General features: G+C 49.8%; 1 protein-coding gene across 2 annotated transcripts in view; it reads left to right on the forward strand.

Moving 5' to 3' along the window:
* Positions 1-13427, forward strand: part of PAX5 (paired box 5) — a 132902-nt gene that overhangs the window by 43740 nt on the left and 75735 nt on the right. For both annotated transcript variants that reach the window (XM_042787599.1, XM_042787600.1), the window contains exon 6: positions 6075-6250. In XM_042787599.1, coding sequence (XP_042643533.1) covers positions 6075-6250 — 176 coding nt within the window. The remainder of the gene's footprint in view (positions 1-6074; positions 6251-13427) is intronic.

Below are 13427 nucleotides of genomic sequence, written 5' to 3' on the forward strand. Positions count from 1 at the left end.
TTCCGAGACCGGAGGCAGGACAATGTGCTGCCGTCGGCAGATGCTGGTCCCCGTGTCTCTAGGAGGAGCAGAGCTGGCCCAAGTTTATCTGGCAGGTCAAGCCTTGAAATGAAGAAGCAATAAGCCACTGAAATGGTACTATCACCGAAACATGATTGATCAATTGAATTCTATCAGAGACAGTGGGCAGTGAGATTAACTCAGGCCTGATGGGTTCAATGAGTTAAAGCATGATGTTCATTTCAGCTTCATTTCACCAGTCTTTGCTTGTGAAATTGGTCAATCAATAGAGGTTGAAGATCATATATATATATATTGGTGACCATCTTATAGGGAATATAATCTAGCGTAGTCAGCTCCTGACTCCGGCTGCCTTCAGTGGGTAATGGAGACAGAGCAGAGACTCTATCAGTGCCATCGAAATGGCCTGATATCTTCTCCAAATGAAAAGTATTTTTGGATCTCTGATGATTTATCTTTTTTTTCCCCCTCTTTCTCACTTTGATCTACGGCAAAACCCATACCCATCTTTGTGAAATATAGTGATTTCTCTTGAAAATATTTGTGCGATGATCAGCTATATACACGTCAAAATATAAAGCTTCTTTTTAGTGATACTGTCCTTTGAAAAAATGAATAACAGTGCTTAGAAAACTCAAATGGTGTAAATGCAAAGATCCCTCACGGTGTATGCGGTCCTGAAATGAACACTGTACTGGGAAGAGCATGAGGCTGCTGGCTGCCAAATGCACACAATCCCGAGAAGGTGTCATGAAAATTCAGTTTACGTTTTAAACAAAGCCTTCCAAATGGTAATTAAACAAAGTCTTTATCTTCTCTGGACTAATTTACAGGCATGCTACAAGGAAACAAATCACCTTTTTGCCTCCTGGTAATATTTCATTTGCTTCATAATGTTTTAAATGTGGTGAATAACATCCTTCCTAATTAGCCTGCATTTCCCTATAAGGTGGAGTAATTAGGTATGATACCAGGTAATGAAGTTGGACAGTACAAATTAGAGACAGAAACCATGTCCTTTATGAATATGGTCTGTTTGTGGTACTAGCGATTTACTTCCTTGCTTAACCCTGTATAGCCACGTTGCTTAGAAAAAAGAAAACCACCTGGAAACCCTAAACCAGGAGATTCTCTTTTTCTTCAGAAGAGCACTGCACCGGGGAGATGTACCGTGGAGGTGTGCGCTTCACGGTACATCATTATTATGAATAACTCTGGAAATGCTCTTCTGGTGGAATTTGCGGTGTCACCCATTTCTCAGCGGCTGTCGCCTGGCCGAGATCCTCGAGGGGAGCAGCGCTGGCTCGGGGCAGTGCAGGCTCCATCCCGTGCTATTTCACAGTGGCACTTCGTAGCGCAGTAATTAAATTGTGCTGTTGTCCCTCGCTGAATAGAAAAAGACAAGGTGAAGTTGATCTTTTTCTTCATTTCAGTGTCTTTTACTGTTTTTTTTATATTTTGCCTTTTTTTTAAATACTAAGCTTTAGGGCTTTTAAATATCCTCTAGTGTTTTCCGAAGTTAGGGTCTAGAGCCATTTCCTTTCCTTATTTTTGCCCAAAGTCTTAGAAATGCATAAACAAAAAACTATTTTAAATCAAGTGAGTTATGTGGTGAGTATTGCTAAAAATCTGTTTTAGGCATATTTTGCAATTTCAAATATTCTCCTGCTGTTTCAGAGAACGTCATGGACAAGAATTTAACTGTAAAAGTACACTAAAAAAAACGATGCGATCACAGTTTAAGAAATTATTTAAACTGCTCTTGCCATTTGCTTAGGTCCTCAGAAAAGATCTTGCTCTTAATTAACGAAAACGCAGTATTTCTGGATGAAGGCCACTCCATTTAGGCAGCCTTTTCTCAGGGAGACTGCGCATGGCACCTCTTCTCAGAGGTGGATCTGCTCAGTGCCTCACTCCTCCTAGACTGTTCAGACTTTGGGCAGCTGTAGGAGACCTTGTAATAATAATAATGATAATAATAATAATAATGATGATGGAGATATTATTATTATTATAATATTATAGTATTGTTATCATTATATTATTACCATTATTATTACCATTATTATTATTATTATTATTATTATTATTATTATTATTATTATTATTATTAGTAGTAGTAGTATTAATTATTATTATTATTATTATTTTAATAATAATAATAATAATGATGATGATGATGTAGTACGAACATTATGTCCAAGCCAGGCCAGTGTCTTTAGGAGTGTGCCCGCCTTTTGTTGTGAAACCACGGGTCGCTTTTCTGGGAGAGACGCGAACAGGGCGGAAGGTGCCCGTGCAGTTCAGAGTGAGAAATGATTGCGTTTTCCCGCGCCTAGAAAATGCCCGCCGGTGAGTTCGGAACCGGGGAGGTGCCGCTGGGACCCTGCCCCCCTCAAAGATGGACCGGCCGCAGCAAGTCCTCCCAGCAGGTCCCAGTGCGCGTGGTCCCCGCAGGTCGCAAGCTGGGCGGCGCGCTCCGGCGAGGGGCCGATCCGGTGTCCGGAGTGGGGCTGGGTGCCTGGGGGGGGGGGGGGGGGGCTGGGATCGGAGCGTTTGGGGGGCAGCCGGCGTGGGTCCGGCTGAGCGGGGGGCACGGGCGCTCCCCGGGGCAGGTCGGGGTGCGGGGGGGCTGCTTCTGGCCTCGCGCTGGGAGGGAAGCGCGTTGTGCCCGGGGTGGTGCGGAGAGCCACGGTCTAACAGCTCTGCCTTGTCCTGTCTGCTAGAGGCAGGGGGTGAAAAACGTGTGGGAGAAAACGTCCTCTTTTGCCTTAAGGAGAGTATTATATCTGTGCTCTTCATTAGCATTTCTGGAAAGATGCCATTGGACTGGGAACTAATTGTTTTGCAGAGTAGGTAGGTACACACGTAGTGCTACTGTCAACAAAACATAACCCTCCTAGGTGGATGCATTGATTATATGAAAAATGTTTTTACCACTCCCTGGAGCCTATTTATAACCCAAAATGTTTCAAACCTGCCAACAGTATTTTAATTATCGAAGATATTCTAGTGTATTCAAACAATGCATAATGCTAATGGTAATTATCTCACATTTATATAATGTCTAACAGCCAAATGCATCCCAAAGACCTTCACGAACTTTCAGGAGCCATGTGCGCTGTGTAGAAAGTCCTTTACGGGCGCAGTGAAATCCAGCACTTACCTGCAATTGGTCTGACGTTGGGAAACACGGTGCAAAAGAACGAGCTATCCCTTTGTTTACGGGGTGTGGCGAGGGAGCGGTAACGAAGGCGAGTGAGGTTCAGGTGGTTCCCAGGCTCCTCTCACAACGGTGATGGATGTTCTGGGCAGTGACGGCCGTGCCGGGGATCCCAGCCCTGCCCGGGTCCTTCCCAGGCAGCGAACCCCACATGCGTTGCTCCTTCGTCCCAGCACAGCCTAGCTGCACTGGGGAGCGCGTCTCCGGCCGTACCGGACCCTGACCCCGATCCCCACCGCTGCCTCCATGCGATTTCATCCCCTGCCAGGTCGCCCGACCCCGTGCAGCAGGGCACATCATCCGCTGGCTCCGGGTTTCTCCAGGACGGTGTTTGCCTGCGGATTCCCCATGCAGAGGGAGATCTCCTCCTCTCCCTCCTGTTTCTCGGGATGCTGCGGCGGCAGGCGCCCGGGACGTCCCCCACCTCGCTGCCCCTTGGGGAAGGGCAGCTGGGGATGGAGGCGGCTGAGCCGGCGCCGCGGGCACGGGGTGATGCCTCTGTCTGTTCCCATCCCGAGCCGCCCCTCCAGGCATCCTGCTCCTGGATCCGGGGTGGGTCCCCAGCTCCCAGCCCACCCCCGGGGCCTGTCCCCAGCCGAGGATGCTGCGCCAGGCTTCCTCTTCGCCTGGCTCCTCTTCCTCGACGTGTTCGCCCCCTCAAAAATCCAGAGCCGCGCTCCGTAGCAAAAGTGCTGCTGGTGAAACGCGGGTCAGCTGCTCCGTATTTCAATACGATGGGGTCTCAATATACACCTGATCTCTGGGTGTGTAAACAACGCGCAAACTGCACCGGCATCGCCAAGAACATTTTTCAGGTCATGCCACGTCTTGGATCATTTCATTCCCTTTCATCACCCCCTTTAGACCAAAACTGCATAAAGCTTTAACTTTGATGCCAAATTGTGAATAACATTAGTTTAACCTGAAATTTAAAGGCAGCGTTTCCGTGCTCCAGAGACAGGGTCTCCCCGGCCTTTTGCTACCATGCAGCTAGCAACCAGAATTTTAATTTTATAAGCCATGGTTGACTAAACCCAGCACTAGGTCTATTAGATATTATTTGATTTAGAATAGTAAAAAAAAAAAAAAAAAAAAAAAGATTTAAAGATACACTGCTTTCTTATATCCCTTTGTATTTTTTCACAGCTCTGTGCACACGCTTAGGCTTTCCATTCAGAGGACAGGTTCAGGGTTTTTTTCCTGTGTGGAATAAACTGATCCTTGCACTTTGCAAAAGCCAGTATTGTCTACTCTTGATTCAGGTTGCACAACTTTGTCTAAACAGGTAAATATGAATCTGTTGTTGCCTAAGTTGCTGAACTAAAATTTAGAAGGAAGTTTCCAGCATTTACTGCTAACATCAAATGCTTGTTCAGTGTGAGTGGTTTCTTACAGAGAGCGATCTGGGTTGAAAAAGTATTTCCGTGTGTCGGTCCCCCAGTTTGAGAGATCTGTCTTAAAGCAGCCTCGTTTTCTGGATACACAGCGTTTTCTGCAAAATCCGGGAGGATTTTGCTGAAGGATGATACCAGATCAACGGTTCTTTGTGAAAAATCATGTCAATGGGGCATCACCCATGTTACTGGTGGCCAGCACATGCCTGGGGACACAACTGGTCTCTACAGCAGCAGGGCATCTTCACACAGATCGCCTCTGATCCTTGCTGTCAAAAAACTTGATGCAGAATCTACCAGGAAAGGTCTGAGTGATGCCGTTTGCCTGCATGCCACTTGGAAAGTGAGCCTCTGCAACACTCATGAAAATCTTGTTGTTAAGGGTGCATTTGAATTCTGCTCCTCAAAACTATGTTGGCAGCAAGACTCTATTTTTAAAATGTTTCCTCCCTCTGTCTAGTGCAGTGTTGCCATCTGGAGAAGAAATCTGATATTTACTGTTGTTCTTGGAGTTCCACCTCCTGGAGTCCTGGGAATACTGCAGACCTCAGCTTTCGGCGCATAAAAGATACATTTCTAGTACTGACAGGTGAAGGAAAAGTAGGAAACCACTGTGAATCTGCAAAAAGCAAATTGAAACAAGCCCCTGTATTGCAGGAGTCTTTTCAAACTGCCAGTCTAAACATTTCTCAAAACTTGTCTCACGGCGTTCCAGCCACGGGCAGTCACTTACGACTTCTGCTGAAAATCTCTGGCGAAGGGGAGAGAGAGGAGATCACGCCTTGGAGCCCAGGCTTTCGCCATGCCAATAAGCTTAAGAAAGGCAAAGTGAAATTGCAGTGGCAGGAGAGTGCACGGGCTCAGGGCCTGCCGAGGGTGTTGCAGTGGTGACCGTGAGCTGGGGGGATGTCCTGTCTCAGCACAGTGGCAGTGCTGCCGCTGTCTTGGAGGTTGTGTCCCCACTTCCCGCGGCGGAACGGGATGGGGCTGAGCCAGACTCGGAGGTGCCGCAGGGAGGGGGGCGAAGCGTCGGGGCGGTGGCTGGGCAGAGGGGATCTGCTGGAGCTGACCCAGCAGATTGTGGTGCAGTTAAACCCCACCACGTCCTCCTCGCACCCAGGCCACCGACCAGGAGGGTTCTCAGGCGGTGCAGTGAAACGGACGCGAGCAAGGAGGTGACCGTTATCCTTTGTCCTGCCTTTAAATTGCGTGTGAAACCACCGAGGGTAAATCACGTTGAGGGTTGGCTGTAATGGAAGATTGGTCACTGCATCTTCTGGCAGTATGTGTCTTGCTTGTAACCTCCCCTCAAGGAGTCTTCACGGTGTGAGCATACTGGTGCCCTCATCTATGCAAGGGATAAAATGAGAGTCTCCTCGGCAGGTCTCGTCGTTGCGATACCTACTTATCTCCGTCTTCTCTCTCCTCTTTGAAAGGTATCCAGGAGTCTCCAGTACCAAATGGCCATTCTCTCCCAGGAAGAGATTTTCTTCGGAAACAGATGCGAGGAGACCTTTTCACCCAGCAGCAACTAGAGGTGTTGGATCGAGTCTTCGAGAGGCAACATTATTCTGACATTTTCACAACAACTGAGCCCATCAAACCGGAGCAGGTACTATTGCAAATGTTCAGTGTTTTCCTGATGCTGATTGTGCTGGCAGGGATCTGCTTGGTGGGACACCACCAAACACTTCTCAGAGTCTCAGTAGAAAAGCACGGAGAAACATGTGTCGTATCAAGCTCTTTGGCCAAAGGCACATTAGCCATAAAAGACTGAGTGTTAAAAAATGAAGGAAGACACTTCTTGTGTAAACACGAGACAGTGTTTATGTATGAAATTGCACCCAATATCTGGGCCACTGGCATCAAATGAGTCCTTAAAGAACGTCACAGCTTCTGATGCTTTTGTTAGATCAAAAGCAGGCTATGCAGGTAGCAAGTAGAAGACTAGCAAAACTCAATGGCTAGTTTTGGTTCATAGTTAGCATGATTGTGCACACAAATTACATTTTTGTATCCAGAAATGGCTTATTAGGCATGTAATTGGCCATTTGCTGAGAGAAACACCCAATTAGTATGTGAAGGTAAATTAGTTGCACCCACAGATTAGCAGCATGTTTGAGAAGGACTTGGCACTAATTTTTTGGGAAAGTTCCATTTTTGCAGGCACAGTGCAGAAGCACGTGCTGAAACTGATGAGCTGTGTCTCTCTGTGTTCTTCTTCTTCCTGGGCGGCAGCCTTTAATTCAGGTGCTGAGAGGGAGGTGGAAATGCATATATTGCTGTCAGCACCAATATCGGTCTAGCTTGCTACTTAATGATGTATTTGGCCGTTAATCTCCAGTGTTCTTAATATTAGATATTTAACAAGGTGGATGGACTTTCAAACTGCAGACCAACACTGATTTCCCTGAGAGGAATCTATACATTTGAGGGCCACTGGAGATTATCTCATTGTGGGCTACTACCGTTGTGGCTCCAGTTTGAGGAATATGTATTGGTCTAAATTTTTTGAAAAAATTACTTTCGCTGAAAGTCATAGGGTAGAGTAGAAATTTCTTGTGCCTTTATGCTTACATCTGCCGTTTGCTATTTCATTCATAGAGCCGTTTGTTTTTCACCAGCTTTGGCTGGTTTTGTGGTTTCCCTGGTTTGTATCCGCTGAGAGGCTCTGCAGTTCTGAACTCAAGCTGGAAAAACACGGGGAAGATGCTGTGGTGCCTTTGATTTTTTAAAAAAACTCTTTAGGAAAGCCGAGCGGGCGGTCTCTGGAAGGTGAAATGGCCTTCACGTACCACTAGATGGTGGTTATCCCATCCAAACACGGGTGGTACCGGAGAGGGCAGGCGCTGCGCCCACTCCTACGGGAAGCCTTTTCAGTGTTGGTCACGCAGAAGCTGTGTGGCGTTAGATCTGCCCCTGCGAAACTTTTATTCCCCAAGGAAGACTTTACAAAGATGGGCAGTGGTGGAAGGGGGGTTGTCTGTTCGTTTGGGTCTTCTGGAGTCTCTGAGTCATGCAGAACTGTAGCTCAAGGGAGGCAGTCCAGCAGCGAGTGAACGTTTACCAGCTTATGATAAACTTTTACTGGCTTAATAGGAAGAATGGGAGAATTGAATGAGGATGTTGCTGAAGTGTTATCCCGATTGTCAGATACGGGCTTATTTGGCTGTGGGTGGAGCAAGGATCTCCCAGGGTCCACGTAAGCAACCGTGACTACAGTGGCTGTGCATCCAGATTATTAAGATTGGGGATACGCTGCTACTAATTTGGTTGTCAGGGTACTCTCTGCATGCTCTGGGAAGTCAGATAGATGCTGAGAATTGTGATATTATGATGTACAAAAGGTGCTTAGCAGAACCGCCTTGCCTAGGCATTTTTAAGTTTAATTACACACGGAATTGGCAGTTGTTTGCTTTCATATAGGTTGGAGCTTTGTGGTTTGCTTGCGGAAGGCTGGGCCATGGGTAGGGGCTCGCGGCTCTTTGGGGTTGGCTTCTGCTTTTTGGTGGCGTGTGAAGTGTAGGTTTCAACATGAAAGCGTGTGGTCTGTACGATTAGCTCTGGTTCACGAGGATGCGGTGTGAACTCGACCACTTACCGACGCAGCCGTGAGCCATGCTTTACCTCCTTGGTGAGTCAAGCAAAGCTGTCATGATACTTAACCAAAGCAGAAAAGCTGTCTGGATCAATTAGTGAGGCCAGATAAATCAATGAGAAAGAAAATACTGAGAACGTTAATGATGTGACTTGGAAAACCAGTGTTGTGCCTGCTATAGATTGATGTAATAAACCAAGACCTGCCTCTGGCATCTGCTGCTGAGCCCAGGTGCGGTGCTTTAGAAGCTCGGTCGGCAGTGGGTGCATGGAGTCCTGAGCGTTTTCTCTAGAGGAAAATGAGAAGATGCTCTTCCCCGTAGAGATGGGATTTGTGGGGAAGTCTAGTAGGAGCTGCTGACCCACTGCTTATCTGTTTTATTAGAAACTTGGTCCAGTAGCATCCAGCTGAATATCACTAATTTTACTTGGGCACAAAAGCTTCTTGATGTCCCCGTGCTGTTCACCTGGGGAGGGCTCTGGGTATTTCACCGGAGGAATTGCTATTCTCTAGACAAGCAAGTTCCTTTTTCTCCATGTTTTGTGGCTCCTCTCTAGGTCTTCCTCCTTGCTTGTGTGCTGGGAACAGTCCCATGCCCATTGCGAGTTGTGGCATGGGGGGACAGGTCCCTCCTGCACAGAGAAGCATTTTCAGCCTCAGTGTGCTCAGTCCCCAGCTGAAGGCTGGCTTCTGCTGCCCAAAGTCCTCCTGATGAATTTTATGCATAAAATTTGGGCTGGACTGTTGGAGAGTGTACGTTGGCCCTCGGTTAGGTTGACGTGTTGATGGGATGTGTGGGAGTGCTTGCTCACCGCTGCCAAATCCTTTACTTTGAGTGTGCCCAATCTATTTCCATTACTTTTCCACCTTTAACGTTTCCTTCAGTTCACCCATATCAAATGGAGACTCTTGAGTTATTTCTCACCTCGAAGCATGTTGTGCTCTTGACAAGCATCGTCTGAGTTTTCACATCTGCTGTAAGCTGTGCCTTCTACAGAGGGACCCGCAGGGAATGAATACTTGTCTTTGGGGAAGGGCTTGTACAATGCTGAGAGAGAAGGCAACCACTGGAGAATGACAGGAAAATAAAATATGAAGCAGTCCTTTGTTCAGTGCCCACTGCATGTGCTGGGTGAGGCAGGGATCCCAAGGTGGGTTAGTGGAATTAAAGGCTGTGTCAGGCTGCATGCATCGCGGGCAGAAGCAAGGCATCTCCTGTTCGGTGCCGTGCTTTGCAGGCGACTGCCCGGCGGTGCAGGGGTGCGCTCTGCAGCACGGGTGCAGGGTGCCTGCACGGGCTGAGCTGGAGAAGCGTCCGATGGAGGGGGAAGCCCAGCAGCGGGGAGCTGGGAAGCCCAAGGCGGGGGGTTGGCTGTGCAATCGCAGTCTGCATGTCATGGGGGAGTAGCCAAGGCGTGAAGTCGCTACTCCAGAAGCACCCCGGCCCGCCTTCTCCCGACAGAGCCCTGCTATAAACATGAATTATTCTGTAAAACGAATGCCTGTCCCTCACGTCTCTGCCCTTCTGCGTGCATTTTTTGCCGCAAACAGCCCTCGATCGGCGCGCGTCGGCTGCAAACGTCCGCGGTGATCGGGCTCCGCGCGTTTCTGGGCACGGGTTTGGAGCGGCGCTGGCGGCTGCTCCCACCGGCGCCGAGCGGCTCTTTGGTCGGCCGGGACGAAGCCCGCGGCTCGGATGCCGTGGAATCCCCAGGTGTCGGGGGAGGAGAGGTCTCCGCAGCGTCTGGAAGGCGGCAGCTCCCGTCCCAAGGAGCAAACCCCTGCCCAAGGAGCAGCGTTCGGCCGCCAGCCCGGGCGCTGTGCCGCGCGGCGGTGTCCGTGGCAAACCAGCGTACCCCAGCCTGGCCCCTCGGGTAGCCAAAACCCCACCGCTCACGGCCACGGCACCGACATTCAGATTTTATCCGCAGCTGGCACTCCTGTGCAGAGAGCTGCTACAACAAGGGGCGTAATTTCCCAGTGCCTAGCACCTTAGGAGACACTGGAGGTGCTGGCTGTACTCTGCGAACCCCTCTGCGAGGCTGTTGTCCTCTGGAGGCTTCCCAAAGGATGGAGGAGCATCCCGGGGAAGCCGACCCGGCCCACAGTATCGGTCGTGCGCCCAGTTGGCTCAAACGCGTTTACCAGTTAAACCAGGAGATGTTCCAGGAGATCAGGTCCTGGGAAAGAGCCCGAGGGGGTTCAGCCCTGGGGTGGGCTGGTGGGTGCAGGAAAGCCTCACCAAAGCGGTCAGGGGGCAAGCTTGGGGCTTGCAGAGCCGTGTGCTTTTGGTGGCTGTGGGAGCGGGATTAATGTCTTTACAGGGGAAAACTGGGGGGTGAAGGATATACAGCAGGGTCGGCTCGACAGGAGAGGCAGTGCATTAATTTCCTCAGAATAAAGAAGAGAATTATCTATGCTGGATTTCTGTCCACAACAGAAATGGATTCTCTTGTATTTTCAGCTTCACACATGGGTCCAATCGAATACTCATTGAAGCCAAGAGGAATATTTCTATTGACTTCAATAGACTTTAGATCAGGGCCATAATGAGGCATAACATGATGTGACCAGATTCAACACTATGTAGGTCACCGACTTAGAAGAGAACTGCTTGCCGCTAATAGCAGATAATTCCCAAGCCCGTGCTGATGTTTTCCCATTGCTTTCAGCTAGAGTTAAACTGAGTATCTGTTCTTGTATTCATTTCTGAATAAAATGAAGATACTCCGGGCTTAGGTAGAAACTGGGCAAACTTAGAGTAATACATGTATTCATGACACGCAGTGCAGTTAAGTCTGGATCAGGGGATAAGCACAGGCAGATAAAATTTGGATAGCTAATGAACCTGCAAAAATTACTTGAAAAAAGTTGGAAAAATTGCACAAAGTTGAAGCCTGATTGCCTTCTGTTTCAGGGAGTTGCGGTGAAGGAGTTCTTTGAACTGACCAAGATTGAGGCATAAGTCCTTTTGAAAATCTTCAAGATTTAGTTTTATCTGGCCTTATATTTGCCCTCTTGGAAAAAGGAAAGTTTGCTTTTTGCTGTATGGAGCTTTGTTGGATGGTGTGTCTGCTCCTGAGAGCGTGGAGATGTACAGTTGTCCATAATATAATGCTGGGTTTTGATCTTCAGGGAAGTCAGAAACGTGTTGGGTAGAAAAAGAGTCGGAAAAAAAGTCAGTTAAAGCCAGAAAGCATGACTCATTTTTGTGTTTCGGTGCCGGTGCTGGCGGGGGGCAGCCGGCGGGTGCTGCCCGCTCACCCCCATTTTGCCGGCACCGTGATCCCCGCTGCCGGCAGAAACGGGCAGGGGAGGGTGAGCGCCGGCAGCGCAGGGAGGGGTGGCCAGCAAGGACGGCTCTGCGGCTTTTACAGCTGCGCCTCTTCCAGCTGAAACCTCCTCTGATCCAATCTGTGGCTTTACTGGTGGGAGGGGAAAAAAAAACAGATCTAAAATCCAGCCTAAGAGAGCACATCAGGAGAGGAAAAACCTTCCCATATTTACTCTCAGTAGACTATTAAACAACACCAGGCTATTAATTTGGCTTTTGAGTCTTCACTAAAGCCCATAAAAGCGCACAGTTGTCAAATGGAGTTCATTTTAATTTCCTTTCAATCACAGTAAATTATTCAGGTGATAAATCAGCTGGGGCAGCCTCCTGGCTGTAATAGAAACCCTAATTCCTGGCTAATTATCCAGCCCATTGCTGCCAGCAGATCAATACCCCTTCCGAATGGAAAGGGCGCGGGGTCTGGGCGGGCAGGGTGGTGGTGGGTGGTGGGTGGTGGCGTGGGGGGTCTGTGGGGAGCACGGGTGCCTGTGACCCCTGCCCTGCGCAGGGGGGTTAAGCCGGGCAGAGGCTCCTCTCTGTCCCTCACCATCCCCCCCCTTGGCCCCCTTCGCCGTGCTCGGGTGGGAGCGGGGTGCTGTGCCCACCCGTGATGGTGGGGGGGAGGGATGGAGCCTGCTGGGCGCTGGGGAGGGTTTTGGGGCTCCCCGTGCCTCTGGGGTGACCCTGCTGTGCTCTGGCTGCCCGGGGGGACGCGGTGGGGGCCCTTTGCCGTGGTTGTCCTGTGGGACTTCGCTGCCGATCCGCACGATGAGCCACCTCGGGGTGCTCGGGGTCAGGGTGCAGGAGTGGGGTGCGTGCACCCCGGGGGAGCACGTCCCCGTGCTGCAGAGGCATGCTCGCCCCCGGTGCTGCCCGGCTGGTGGTTGGCGCAGGCAAAGTGTCCTCGGAGGGAGTCACCGGCTGCTCAGGAGAGAGCAGGTTGGTAATATTTTTTCTCTCCGAGTAGTGCCTCTCAATAATGGTAAAATTTAAGGGGGTATAAAAAAGGCCTGGGGCGGGGGTCTCAGCCGTAATGCAGGGTGTTTCTCTGGGCAGGAACCGCATCTCCGTGGAGGTGACAGTTGTGCTTACCCCCATCTCCCCCTGGGGTGGTTCAGGAGCTGCTCCCTGCATGAAGCCCTTCGAGCTCTGAGACGATGCTGCGAGCTGCAGCCCCTGGTTCTCGGGGACCCACCCGGTGCAATAGCAGGTTACCCTGCAGAGGTGTCAGGTAGAGCTCCTCCATCTGCCAGGACCCCCCCAGATGCTCCGGGGAGCTCAGACCTCTCAACTGCCCTTGGCTTCTGGAGGATGAGCCTTCAGCACGTGAGACTTGGTGTGGGATCCTTATTCCTGTTCACCATCGCTGTGGTTGTTGCTTATTTGCATTACGGTGGTACTCGGAGGACCCAACAGGCAGCCCTGGGCTAAGAGCTTTGTGTGCTGGCTGCCTAGGCTAGAACAATGTTCACCACCTTCTCCTTTGGCTCTGCCCTGCTTTTGGAAAATAAGCCTGCCAAGGTGTTTCCTCCTGCTGAAAATCAACCTTTACGAGTAGAAAGCCTTTTCTTTTAGAATATCAGCAGGAAGCACAGCTCCTTGGGTCAACACCTCCCATTAGCATCCTTGCTGCTCTGCCCTCCCTTACAAGCAGATTTCTGTGCACGAGCTTCTGAAGACTGCACAGAATTCCCCGCGTGTGCTGCCTTGTTGTGACATGTCGTGTTGGGTGGTGACAGTCACAGCAGACTGTGTTGCATGACACCTGGTATTTTCTGTGACAGTGGGGCTGCGGTGGCGCGGAGTTTTCTGGGGAAGTAGCATGACAGGAACCGTGTAGCCTGCTAACGTCTCTCT

The sequence above is a fragment of the Tyto alba genome, unplaced genomic scaffold (genome assembly GCF_018691265.1).
Source record: "Tyto alba isolate M040663 unplaced genomic scaffold, T.alba_DEE_v4.0 Super-Scaffold_13, whole genome shotgun sequence".
NCBI classification, from domain to species: domain Eukaryota; kingdom Metazoa; phylum Chordata; class Aves; order Strigiformes; family Tytonidae; genus Tyto; species Tyto alba.